The sequence below is a fragment of the Tachyglossus aculeatus genome, chromosome 14 (genome assembly GCF_015852505.1).
Source record: "Tachyglossus aculeatus isolate mTacAcu1 chromosome 14, mTacAcu1.pri, whole genome shotgun sequence".
In the NCBI taxonomy this organism is placed as follows: domain Eukaryota; kingdom Metazoa; phylum Chordata; class Mammalia; order Monotremata; family Tachyglossidae; genus Tachyglossus; species Tachyglossus aculeatus.
In genome coordinates this window covers 871,251-885,031 of record NC_052079.1, presented here as the reverse complement: position 1 = coordinate 885,031, position 13,781 = coordinate 871,251, and the positions used below count along the sequence as shown (strand labels likewise).

Below are 13,781 nucleotides of genomic sequence, written 5' to 3'. Positions count from 1 at the left end.
CTTGATTAAATCATTTAACCTTCTCCAACCATAGTTTCCCCCACCATAAAATGTGATTTTTATAGCCTCCTTAACTCTTCTAAGTGCTGCCGAAATGGATGAGATCCAGATTTACTTTGATTGGCACCTCCACACCCTTTCTTTTGTGGGCTCCGACCTTAGTTTAGTGGCGGCAGAGTGTTGGAGGGAGGAAGCAGTCAATCATTCCTATTTATTGAGTGCTTACTGTGTGCAGAGCACTGTACTGAGCGCTTGGACTTATATAACTGACACATTCCCTGCCCACAGTGAGCAGAAAAGAGAGTTAGGATTTTGCTTCTTTAAGAAATCCTTGCTTTCGGACTGTGGAAGGACGCACATTCGGCCTTGGAGTGGGTTGTTTTTGAGGGACTACTTTCATTCATTGAGAAGCAGCGTGGCTCAGTGGAACGAGCCCGGGCTTTGGAGTCAGAGGTCATGGGTTCAAATCCCGGCTCCACCAACTGTCAGCTGTGTGACTTTGGGCAAATCACTTCACTTCTCTGGGCCTCAGTTACCTCATCTGTAAAATGGGGATGAAGACTGTGAGCCCCCGGTGGGACAGCCTGATCACCTTGTACCCCTCCCAGCGCTTAGAACAGTGCTTTGCACATAGTAAGCGCTTAATAAATGCCATTATTATTATTATTATTCATTCTTTCAGTTGTATTTATAGAGCACTTACTGTGTGCAGACCACTGTATTTGAGAAGCAGCTTGGCTTAGTGGAAAGACCACGGTCTTGGGAGTCAGAGGACGTGGGTTCTAATCCACCACTTAGCTGTGTGACTTTGGGCAAGCCACCTAACTTCTCTGTGCCTCAGTTACCTCATCTGTAAAGTGGGGATTATGACTGTGAGCCCCACTGGGACAACCTGATTACCTTGGATCTATCCCAACGCTTAGACCAGTGCTCAGCACATAGTGCTTAACAAATACCATTATTATTTTTATGAACCACTTGGGAAAGTACAGTGCAGCAATAAACAGACACATGGTCTGCTGTGTGACCTTGGCCAAGTCGCTTCACTTCTCTGTGCCTCAGTTACCTTATCCGTCAAATGGGGACTCTGAGCCCCAAATGGGACATGGACTGCGTCCAACCTGATTACCTTGTATCTATCCCAGCGCTTAGAACGAACTTAATAAATACTATTATTATTATTACTGCAAGTTTCATCTCATTTTCTCACTTCCCCGTTTCACACATCTACACCCGATTTCAGTTCATCGAGCTCTTAGTACTGTTTGTAAGAGAGATTTAAACTTCTCCAGCACGGTTCTGTCCGGCCACACTGACTGTAGGGATTTTTGTTTTCCGCAGGAGATCTGGATCGGACACCCGTGGAGCCTAACATCCATCTCAGGCCTTTTCTGGCAGGTAAGTGTTACAACCAGTCGGAAAGTCGTATTTCTCGGGCTCCTGGATCGGGAGTCCAAGTGGGACAGGGTCTGGAGCTGATCCTTTGTGTTTGCATCTTCCCCAGGGCTTAGCCCCATGCTGGGCACATAGTAAGCACTTAGTAAATTCCAAAATTAACCAGCCTACTCTGTGCATGAGTGGGTGAGTGGCGGGAAGAGGGAAACATGATCCCTGCCCTTGAGGGGGCTTAGGATGGAGTCGGAGAGACAGATACCAAAAGACTTTACAACTAGAAGGAAGAAGGTAGATGGAAAGAAGTGGGAAATGGAAGAAGGAATGCTGTAGGTCGCCATTCCGTTTACCTGAGGCTGAGGGGATCCTTCTGGACCCCGAGGATCCTTTCTCGCCAAGTAATCAACAGGGCAAGCGCCGTGGACACCATTTTTCTCTTCCCGTGGAGGAGTCTATAAACACAACCCAGATGTATAACTGCCTGTGTTTACTCTAGACCCCAAAAAGGCACAGGGCAGGGAATAAATTTAGAACGAAACAGTCACTTCCCTTTTGGGAGTTTATAAAATGTGAAATGAAAGGGGTTCAGGTGTGGGGCTCGGAGCGGCGAGGCTAGACCTCAGCCACTCCACCTGGGGGAGGCCATTCGTGGAGAGAGGACAGCGTCTTAGCTTTGAAGTCCGTTTTTAAACAGAGTGGAGCGGCTGGAATCTGGCAGGAGAAGAAACGAGCCGTTCCTATTAACTCTTGCTCCGGGAGGGAAAGAGTTGGAGCTGTTTTTACAGGTGCCTGTACGTTTATGTTCCCATAGAAGCTGTTGGGTTTGGGGGGAGCCTTAAATTCACCCCAGGAAAGTAAGCATTCGCTCGTCTAAAACTCACCTCACACTGGTAAATAACTAGAGGTGTGAGATGGAAAGAGTAGCTCCCTCCTACTTAGATTGGAAGCCCCATGCGGGACAGGGACTGTGTCCAGTTGAATTCACTTGGATCTCACCCAGTGCTCAGAACAATGTTTGACACCTAATAAGTCCTAAACATGTACCATAAAAAAAAAAAACTGTGCTCTTGCCATTCGAAACACAGGAAGGGAGCCTGGAATTGGTATGGTTTTCTCAGCAGTATTAAATCCGTGAATCAAATACTATATGTTGGGATTGAGTCCCCAATCAACCAGCAGTATTTGTGAGTTCCTATTGGGTGCAGGGCATTGTATCATCATCATCATCAATCGTATTTATTGAGCGCTTACTGTGTGCAGAGCACTGTACTAAGCACTTGGGAAGTACAAGTCGGCAACAGATAGAGACAGTCCCTACCCAACAGTGGGCTCACAGTCTAAAAGGGGGAGACAGAGAACAAAACCAAACATAGTAACAAAATAAAATAAATAGAATAGATGTGTACAAGTAAAATAAATAAATAGAGTAATAAATATATACAAACATTTGTACAAATATACAGGTGCTGTGGGGAAGGGAAGGAGGTAAGATGGGGGGATGGAGAGGGGGACGAGGGGGAGAGGAAAGAAGGGGCTCAGTCTGGGAAGGCCTTCTGGAGTAGGTGAGCTCTCAGTAGGGCCAAGTACTAAGCACTTGTGAAAGTTCAGTGGAAGTTTAAAAATAATAATAACAATAACAATAATAGCGGCATTTGTTAAGCGCCGTGTATGTGTTGAATACTCTTCTAAGTACTGGGGTGGTTATAAGTTGTCGGGTTGAACACAGTCCCATGGGGCTCGCAGTCTAAGTAGGAGAGAGAACAGGTATTGAAGCCCCATTTTACAGCTGAGAAAACTGAGTCACAGAGAAAGGGAGCGACTTGCCCAAGGTCACCCAGCAGGCAAGTGGTGGAGTCAGAATTAGAACTCAGGTCCTTTGACTTCCAGGCCGATGCCTTTTCCACCAGGCCACGCTGTTTCTCTAAGATAAGCATAAGATAATTCCCTCATCAAGGAATTCACCCTCTCAATGGGTTGGTGGCGGGGACAGACATAAGGTATGCTTGCAAAGAGAGGCATCAGAATAATAGTAATAATGATAGCATTTATTAATCGCTTACGATGTGCAAAGCACTGTTCTAAGCACTCGGGAGGTTACAAGGTGATCAGGTTGTCCCACGGGGGACTCACAGTTTTCATCCCTATTTGACAGATGAGAGAACTGAGGCACAGAGAAGTGAAGTAACTTGCCCAAAGTCACCCAGCTGACAATTGGCGGAGCCAGGGTTTGAACCCATGACCTCTGACTCCAAAGCCCAGGCTCTTTCCATTGAGCCGTGCTGCTTCTCCGTGTGATTGAATGTACTCCAGTGCTAAGGATGGTATACCAAAGGGCCAGAACCGAGCACTCTTTTATTCCTCGAAAGTTGTGGATTTCGTGGCGCACCGATTGGTCCAGCTAAGCCGGGGAGTGGACTGAGCGGAAGTAGGTGGACAGTGGCTCACTCAGTGGCCTGAAGGAGGAGAGAGATGGCCAGGAAAGGGCCTTCCGGGGCTCATCCATCTGGAAATGCTGGACTCTTTCTAGGGACAGCTGGAAGGCCACTGCAATCAATCAATCAATCGTATTTATTGAGCGCTTACTGTGTGCAGAGCAGTGTACTAAGCTCTTGGGAAGTACAAGTTGGCAACATATAGAGACAGTCCCTACCCAACAGTGGGCTCACAGTCTAAAGCAGCCACCAAGACCTCCTGGCTGGTCATCGTGGAGCACAGGGTGGGCTCAGCCTCCCTGAAAGGGGTGGGTTTTTAGCCAGAAGCCTCAGACGCTCCAGGAGGAGCCCGCTGCTGGGTGGGGACCGTCTCTATATGTTGCCGACTTGTACTTCCCAAGTGCTTAGTACAGTGCTCTGCACACAGTAAGCGCTCAATAAATACAATTGAATGAATGAATGAATGCTGTGTGACCTTGGACAAGTAGCTTAACTTGAGGGAAAGAGTTGGAGTTGTAAGCGCTCAGTAAATCCGATTGAATGAATGGATGGAGACCCAACTGCGAATGCAGCCCAGGCCAGCGAAAAGGTGGAGGGCCGAAAAGGGCGTCGGGTCATCCCGCAGCCAACAGGGATAGCGTGGTTAGAAGTGTCCCTTTCACCTCCAGGGAAAAGGGTGACCATCACGATGCCACTTGGAAAGGAGCCAACCCACTGGGGGCCTGCAGGTGGGTGGAAAGGCCCGTCTCAACTTCTCCGTCGTACGTGTCGGGTTGCGCTCTCCACAGGGGAGCACTAGATTTTCCACTTTATTTTCTGAGAGTTACAGCGCTTTTTTCTTTTAGACTTTTAGACTGTGAGCCCACTGTTGGGTAGGGACTGTCTCTATGTGATGCCAATTTGTACTTCCCCAGCGCTTAGTACAGTGCTCTGCACATAGTAAGCGCTCAATAAATACGATTGATTGATTGATTGATTTTTTCATCAGGTTTAGGATTCAAACAGTTAAAAGGAGAGGCGGGAGAAGGGAGACCAGACCAGAAATTAATTCCACTCTTGATTATCCATGAGTGGCTTTTCGAATTCTCCATTATTTGGATTCTGTCCGCAGCAGCTTTTTCAAAACCTCTCCTCAGATGGGAGTGCACTGTCTTTCCGGGTCCCCCAGGACACTCTGTTTTGTATCATCCATCGTTTTGCATCATCCATGCCGTTTTTCCCCTCCTTCCATCACCTCTCAATTATCTCTCTTAAAGACTTTAAATCAACAAGCTCTGATTATATGAGTGGAAGCCTAAGAACAGTTTAAAAAGAACCCATGCCTGTGTGCATACTGCCAGGTACAAAGTTGTATGTGTGTACATGAGTGTGTGTGTGCACGCATATGTATATGATGCACGAAAATTGTATTGTAACCTATTGCAGGATCAGGGTAGTTTATAAAGACCCACATTTGTGTATGTGTCTGTGTATATATATATATATAGAGAGAGAGAGAGAGAGATGTACATCTATATATGTTACATATATACACATCTCTCTCTGCAGTATGTGAAAATCCTGACCTCAAACAGAAAAAAATGGAAAAAATTAACAGCAGAAAAAGAAGTGAAGTGGCTTGCCCGAGATCACACCGCAGACAAGTGGCAGAGCCAGGATTAGAACCCAGGTCCTCCAACTCCCAGGCCCATCCTTTTTCCACTAGGCCATGCTGCTTCTCATGAGTTTTTCTCGTGGGTCACCTAAGCGGGCAGCACACTACGCGTGCCTTCTGAGACCGGGCAGGGGTCTCAGTTCAAGGTGTCTAAAATGTAGGGCTGAAACGACGCCGTCTTGTTCTTCAGCATGACCCCCGGCGAGTCCTCTCGGGTACCAAGGGCTGACCCAAGCCCCCAGGGAAACCGATGTCTGTGGAGCACAGTCCCGGGGCTGGCTTAGATGTTTGGGATGCCATCTGAGGCTGGCCGTCCTTCCGCCTCCCCCGCACCCGCAGGAGCCTCTCTGGGCTCTGCCGCCGTGTCGCGGGATGGCAGGAGCCGCCACCAAATTCGCGCCCGCGACCCATCCCGCTCTCCCCGTACAGTTCAGAAGCCCAGAGTGGCACTCAGAGGGTGGTAGAAAATTGTGCTAACCCTACCCCAGTGACCCAGCTCTTGCCCTGGCGATGCCCTCTGCTTCCTTGCCAGCCTGATCTAATTAATTAATTAATTAATGGGGGCATTTGTTAAGCACCTACTATGTGCCAAGCACTGTTCTAAGCGCTGGGGGGGATACAAGGTAATCAGGTTGTCCCACGGGGGGCTCATAGTCTTCACCCCCATTTTACAGATGAGGGAACTGAGGCCCGGAGAAGTGAAGTGACTTGCCCAAAGTCACCCAGCTGACAAGTGGCGGAGCCGGGATTTGAACCCATGACCTCTGACTCCAGAGCCCGGGGCCCTTTCCACTGAGCCACACTGCTTCTCTAGGGCGGAACCTGGCCGCAATCTCCAGAGATGAGCAGGCCCCTTTCAGACATCATCATCATCAGTCGTATTTATTGAGCGCTTACTGTGTGCAGAGCACTGTACTAAGCGCTTGGGAAGTACAAGTTGGCAACATATAGAGACAGTCCCTACCCAACAGTGGGCTCACAGTCTAAAAGGGGGAGAGGGTAAGGGTTGTGGACGCTTAGTACAGTGCTCTGCACACAGTAAGCGCTCAATAAATACGATTGATTGATTGTGGACCTCAATGCCGTCTGATTCGGCCTGTGGTCGAATCATTCAGTTTGGGAGAGAATGGGATGAAGCGGAATCTTTGGGAGAGTCGACTCGGGGCGGAGGCGCGAGAGCAGGAAGCTGTCGAGTGGGGTGGTGTCCCCGTTGCCTCGCTGGGAGACTCCGAGCAAGTCCCTGAGCTCGCCAATTCCTCGGTTTCTCTCCAGTCGCACGTTTGCCGTGTGACCTTGGGCAAGTCATATCACTTCTTCTCTGAGCCTCAGTTCCCTCATCCGTAAAATGGGGATTAAGAGTGTGAGCCCCATGTGGGACGGGAACTACACCCAACCTGATTAACTTGAATCTTCCCCAGTGCTTTAAGCACCCACAAGTACCATCATTATTATTCATAGGTAGCAGCAGTGGTGGGGATAGTACAGCATTAGTAAGTATTATTATTAGTATTAGTGTAGTATTAGTAAGTGCCTAATAAATACCCATAATTGATTGGTGTCTGTCTCCCCCACTCTAAATTGTGAGCTCATTGTGGGCAGGGATGTCACTGTTGATTGTACTTTGTATCAGTCAATCAATCAATCAGTCGTATTTATTGAGCGCTTACTGTGAGCCCACTGTTGGGTAGGGACTGTCTCTATATGTTGCCAACTTGTGCTTCCCAAGTGCTTAGTACAGTGCTCTGCACATAGTAAGCGCTCAATAAATACGATTGATGATGCACATGATGATTGGTCCAGAGCTTTCCACACAGCAAGCGCGTATTAAATACGATTGAATGAACGCCCAAATGCCCATTTGGCCCTGTTTTAAGTGATTGGAAAGAACAAAACAGTAGTGGCCCACTCCCTGCCCACAAGGAGCTGACGGTCTCCTGGGAGGGACGGGCAGAAGCTCACGTCCAAGTCGCGGGCTCCAAGTCAATCTTCCCGGACAGACTCCGACGGTTTCTCCCAAACCGAGCGGCAAATCGAACATCTGCAGAAGACATTTGCGTCCTCTGAGTTCGGAAGAACTCCAACCACGGGGTCTTTCAGCACCCCAGCTTCAAGCCCTTGGCAGCTGAGATGAAATGACTGCACACCCTTTGGGAGCGGGGAATAGTCTTCTTCGACAAACCCGAAAACAGCTGTTGAAACAATGACATCATGGAGCCGGGGCAGGGCTGGAAATTGTTAACAAAGTCAAGCTCCGAAAGCATCCAACTACGGGGACCAGAGGTCAAGAGATTTACATTAGCTTTATTGGTGATTTACCAAGTTTGCTCAGACACTCTGCCTCCTTGTAGAACAAAGCCAAGTTGACCGTCACCGGGACCGAAGGAACGTGGCTTCTCTGGGGATCGTCGTCCGGTTTGCGTTTCTCTAGAGAGATGATTTTCAAGTCCCATTAAACCCTCGAAGGCCCTTTAAGTCTTGAATCTGTAGCTTTTGGCTCCCGTGTCTCAATGTGGCACTTCCAAAAAGCTTTTCCAGAGTGCACAGTCTCTTGCACTTCTTGCCTAGGTTGAAACTGAATGTTTTCCTTGGGACTTGGCAACCTGCTCCGGAACGAAAAACCCAGGATGGGATTTTAAATCGACTCGGGTTCTCGTTACGTTGTTCGGCAATTTAATCCATGATTTGAAGCCTCTTTTTGAAGAGGTTAGGTGAACCCCAGGCTGTTCCATCGAATTAGGCGAGAGGGTGGGTAAGTCAATGTGAGCGTGGAGGGAGAGTTTAGTCCCGAGCAGATTTTTCTGCGTGAAATCGAGAGAACAGGTTTGCTTCCCAAAATAAGCGGGAGAGGATGCTGATTTAATAATATTCATTCATTCATTCATTCAATCGTATTTATTGAGCGCTTACTGTGTGCAGAGCACTGTACCAAGCGCTTGGGAAGCACGAGTTGGAAACACACAGAGACGGTCCCTACCCAACAGTGGGCTCACAGTCTAGAAGGGGGAGACAGATGACAAAACAAAACATATTAACAAAATAAAATAGAATAAATATGTACAAATAATATATGTTGAAGACTGGTTTAAGCAGAAGTGTTGTTATGAAGGTAATTTGGTTTGGCTGTAAATCTTTGCTTTTTTGTTATGGATATGACTACTGGGAAGTGGGTTGTCAGGTGAAAAGCAGCGTGGTCTAGTGAGTAGAGCAAAGGCCTGGACGTCAGAAGGACCTGGGTTCTAATCCCTGCTCCACCATTTGTCCGCTGTGGGACCTTGGGCAGCAAGTCATTGAACTTCTCTGGGCCTCAGTTACCTCATCTGTAAAATGGGGATTAAGACCATGAGTCCCACGTGGGACAGGGACTGTGTCCAACCTGTTACATTTCCCCAGCGGTTCGTAGAGTGCCTGGCACTTAGCGCTTAGCAAATAGTATTTCAAATGTATGAAAAAAATTACGACCATTTCACGAAGAGAATTCCTGTGGCGGCTGAATCTTTATTTTTCTGCCCTTTGTCGTACCAACCTAAGCCCCGGATTGCTTCTCGTATTTAACCCTAGCAGTTATTTCATTAAAACTAGCACACTGATTTCTTCCTGGGAAGATCGCATTGTGGTGAAATGAGATGAGCGTTTAAGTATGTGTGGCTAATTTGAAACTAAACTACTACCTTGTTCCTACCCACCAGGATTTTACATTGCATTGTTTAGAATAATGAAAGAGAAATTCACTTCACAGTTCAGACAAAGTGATTCTTGAAGTGTGAAGAATGATCGTTCGGACGCCAGGACTGTTTTGGACAGGGATCAGGGCAGCATTCAAATCATCAGACCTGCACCCGCACTGATCCCAGAAAGATTAATTCGTGAATGTGTAGATTGTTCCCGATGGGAGAGATGTGGAAACAGCGAGTGAAGCGGATTTTCCAAAGTAATAGTGTTGTGATGATTACATTAATTGTGGGGCTGTGGACCTTCAGATAAGAAGCACCCTGAGGGCAGAGAGTGTGTCTACCAGCTTTGTTGTATTGTACTCTCCAGAGCCCTTAATGCAGGCAATCTGCCCAATCAATCAATCAATCAATCGTATTTATTGAGCGCTTACTATGTGCAGAGCACTGTACTAAGCGCTTGGGAAGTACAAATTGGCAACACAATTGCCCAGAGTAAGTGCTCAATAAATACCATCGATAGATGTGATTAAGACGTGATCCTCTGGCTTGAGAAATGTGAACACAGGGTTGAACACAGTCCCTGTCCCACATGGGGCTCACAGTCTTAATCCCCATTTTCCAGATCAATCAATCAATCAATCGTATTTATTGAGCGCTTACTGTGTGCAGAGCACTGTACTGAGCACTTGGGAAGTACAAGCTGGCAACATATAGAGACAGTCCCTACCCAACAGTGGGCTCACAGTCTAGAAGGGGGAGACAGAGAACAAAACCAAACATACTAACAAAATAAAATTAATAGAACAGATAGGTACAAGTAAAAGGAACTAAGGCAGCGTGGCTCAGTGGAAAGAGCACAGGCTTTGGAGTCAGAGGTCATGGGTTCAAATCTCGGCTCTGCCAATTGTCAGCTGTGTGACTTTGGGCAAGTCACTTCACTTCTCTGTGCCTCAGTTCCCTCATCTGTACAATGGGGATTAAGACTGTGAGCCCCCCCGTGGGGTAACCTGACCACCTTGGAACCTCCCCAGCGCTTAGAACAGTGCTTTGCACACAGTAAGCGTTTAATAAATGCCATCGTTATTATTATTGTAAGGCCCAGGGAAGTAAAGTTACTTGCCCATGGTCACACAGCGGGCAAGTGGCGGAGCCGGGATTAGAACCCAGGTCCTCCGATTCCCCGGCCCGGGTTCTATCCAGTAGGCCACGCTGGGTTGGTGTAGACGTGAAATAACCCTAGTGGAAATTGTCGAATGACCTGATCTTCGTTGTAGGTGGGGAAGCTATGCCGCACTTAATCTCCCAGGCCCCGGCTGCCAAGTTGACCACGACTCTTCCACCGGCAGACGTGGACGACGGTTCTGTGAGCATCAGTACCGGGGACGGGAACTCGTCGGGGGCAGATACATTTTAGCCACGCCTCAGTCATCCCCGTTGCCCAAATAAAGCCACAGGGGCCTTCTTCGCCCCCTTCATTTACCAGACTATTTGGACACAGGGTAATCCTTGACTTTTTCTCTTTATACTAATCTTTTTTATTAGAGTAGGGGGACGAGCTAAGAACGCTCAAGTTCCTGTTTTAAATAAAAGTACTTTTAAACATGCAATCAGTGACACGTCGTAGTGGGTTGTGCTTGACGTATTTCTGTTGGCTTGAAGCTTAGAGCCCGGTGAAATGCAGAGACTATCGGACCGACACCACCCAGTAAGACAGCCTGTTGTCCATTAGAAGGGGATCCATCATCATCATCATCAATCGTATTTATTGAGCGCTTACTATGTGCAGAGCACTGTACTAAGCGCTTGGGAAGTACAAATTGGCAACATATAGAGACAGTCCCTACCCAACAGTGGGCTCACAGTCTAAAAGGGGGAGACAGAACAAAACCAAACATACTAACAAAATAAAATAAATAGAATAGATATGTACAAATAAAATAAATAAATAGAGTAATAAATATGTACAAACATATATACATATATACAGGTGCTGTGGGGAAGGGAAGGAGGTAAGATGGGGGGGATGGAGAGGGGGACGAGGGGGATCCACTAACTCTTTCCATAAAGCATTCAGGAGAATCCACCTCCAGCAACACCGAATGGCATCCGTGGGCCTGGAAAGCTTTACTAAATGGAGCCAGTCAGTCGGTGGTGTTGATTTGAACGCCTCTTGCGCTTTGCAGAGTACGGTGGGAAGGACTTGGAAGAATATAATTAAGGAAGAGGCAGGCCCTACCTCTCAAGGAGCTGACCTTCTGACGGGAGAGAAGAGCAGGAGACTGACAGCCGCAGACCATCCACAGCTGTTGACCGCAAAAGCCTGGAAAGAAAAATAAAGGGCAAGGTCACCTAAGGAAATACCACACATAAGTGCTTGGGGGTTTAAGCATAGGAGTTGTAAGAAGAAATGCCCCCCCTTCTCATTATTGGGACCACGTCCATTGTCCTGTCTTATGCTTACCTCCTTATTTGCCAACTTGTACTTCCCAAGCGCTTAGTACAGTGCTCTGCACACAGTAAGCGCTCAATAAATACGATTGATTGATTGATTGATTATGCTGTCGAGTCGTCTCCGACCCAGAGCGACTCCACGGACACATCGCTCCCAGACCTCCACTTCGATCTGCTGCCGTTCTGACAGTGGATCCGTAAGGCAGTAGTAAACTACTTCTGTATTTTTTACCACATCTATTACATAATAATAATAATAGTAATTGTGGCATTTGTTAAGCGCTTATTACGTGCCAGGCACTGTATAATAATAATAATAATAATGATGGCATTTATTAAGCACTTACAATGTGCAAAGCACTGTTCTAAGCGCTGGGCACTGTTCTAAGCGCTGCTGGGCTGGATACAAGCCAATCGGGTTGGACCCAGTCCCTGTAACAAATGGGGTTCACGGTCCCAATCCCCATTTTACAGATGAAGTAACTGAGGCTCTGAGAAGTGAAGTGACTTGCCCAAGGTCACACAGCAGGAAAGCGGCGGGGCCGGGATTCGAATCCATGACCTTCTGACCCCCAAGCCCGTGCTCTATGCACTACGCCATGCTTATGTCACCTGCATTCATTCACTCAGTCGTATTTATTGAGCGCTTACTGTGTGCAGAGCACTGTACTAAGCACTTAGCACTGTACTGACCTGCAAATCTCTGCTCGCTTTCAAAGTGCGGATACAGACACCAGAGGCGGGAAAAAAGTTCGTTTTATGGAAGCACCGAAGGGGCCTACATTCATTCATTGTCATATTGAGCGCTTACCGTGTGCAGAGCAGTGTACTAAGCGCTTGTGAGAGTACAATACAGTAGAGTTAGTAGGCACATTCCCTGCCCACAAGGAGTTTACAGTCTAGAGAGGGAGGCAGGCATCAAAATAAATACATTTCTGATATGTATATAAATACTGTGGGCTTGAGGGTGGGAGAGACTGTGAAGTGCTTAAAGGGTATTTATTCAAGTGTGAGGGTGCTGCAGAAAGGAGAGGCATCTTGGAGATGAGATGGGATTTTAATAAGGCTTTCCTCATCATCAATCGTATTTATTGAGCGCTTACTGTGTGCAGAGCACTGTACTAAGCGCTTGGGAAGTACAAGTTGGCAACATATAGAGACAGTCCCTACCCCTTTGAAGGTGGGGAGAGAAGGAGTGGGCGAGGGGTCAAGGGGGGTACAGTGAGTAAGTTGGCATTAGAGAAACATATTGTGCAGACTGGGTCGTAATAGGAAATCAGCAAAAAATTGGGCAGGGAGCAGCTGATGGAGTGCTTTAAATCCAAAGGGGAGGAATTTCTGTTTGATGTGGAGGTGGACAGGCTGACCCTGGAGGCTCATGAGAAGCGGGGAAGCACGGACTGAACAGTTTTGTACAAAAACGACCCGGACAGCAGAGCGACATGTGAACTGGAGTGAGGAGAGACAGGAGACGGAGGTCACCGAGTGCTCGAGGCAGGATTGGTATGCTAAGTGCTTTGGATGGAGGGGAAAGGGCGGATTTTAGTGATGCTGTGAAGTAAAAACATAGAACCCAAGGGAAAGGGTGGGTACTTGTGAGGGTGTGTGAATGTGAGAAGGTATGTGCTGGTCAGCGTTCTTGGAAAATCCTCACTTGGTACCTACTGCGTCGAATCGTCCCTGGAGATGAGGCGTGCCTGGGAGATGTCGAAGGTAAAGCAATCTTGATTTCCTCCGCGTCAGTCCTTGGGGTTTAGGAGAGTTAGCAAAAACTGGAAATGGGAGAGGGGAAGCGGAGGTAGAAAAACAATCCGTTTTCAAGGTCTGCCTGTGCAAAAGTTTTGAAAAACTCCCCCATCCCCTCCGAGGATCTGGTCAGAACTGAAACAGTTTAAGGAAAATCGCCCCTTCTGTCTTTCCGAAGCGGTGGCTTGATTTCTTCCCCTCCAGCCCCTGGCTAAAGCACAGGACTTCTCAGCCCACCTTCCCCAAGGGATTGGGGCATTGGGAATTTGCCCAAAATGCCGTGGAAAATATTAGCCAGCAATATGCCTCGCGAGGAGTCGAATGTCGGTTCCCTCCCATGAAACGCTTCAGAATCAGCCAGGAAGTCTGAAAAAAACTGAGAATGTGCTGCGTACGTGGTGTCTTGTTAGCGCTCTCGTTTTCGTGACCGTCTTG

General features: G+C 47.6%; 1 protein-coding gene across 1 annotated transcript in view; it reads left to right on the top strand.

Moving 5' to 3' along the window:
- Window positions 1-10,636, top strand: part of KIAA0586 (KIAA0586 ortholog) — a 104,047-nt gene extending 93,411 nt beyond the window's left edge. Inside the window, exons 32-33 of the mRNA XM_038756698.1 lie at window positions 1,342-1,398; window positions 10,424-10,636. Of these exons, the coding sequence (XP_038612626.1) occupies window positions 1,342-1,398; window positions 10,424-10,563 (197 nt within the window). The 3' untranslated portion in view covers window positions 10,564-10,636. The remainder of the gene's footprint in view (window positions 1-1,341; window positions 1,399-10,423) is intronic.
- Window positions 10,637-13,781: the final 3,145 nt, after the last annotated feature.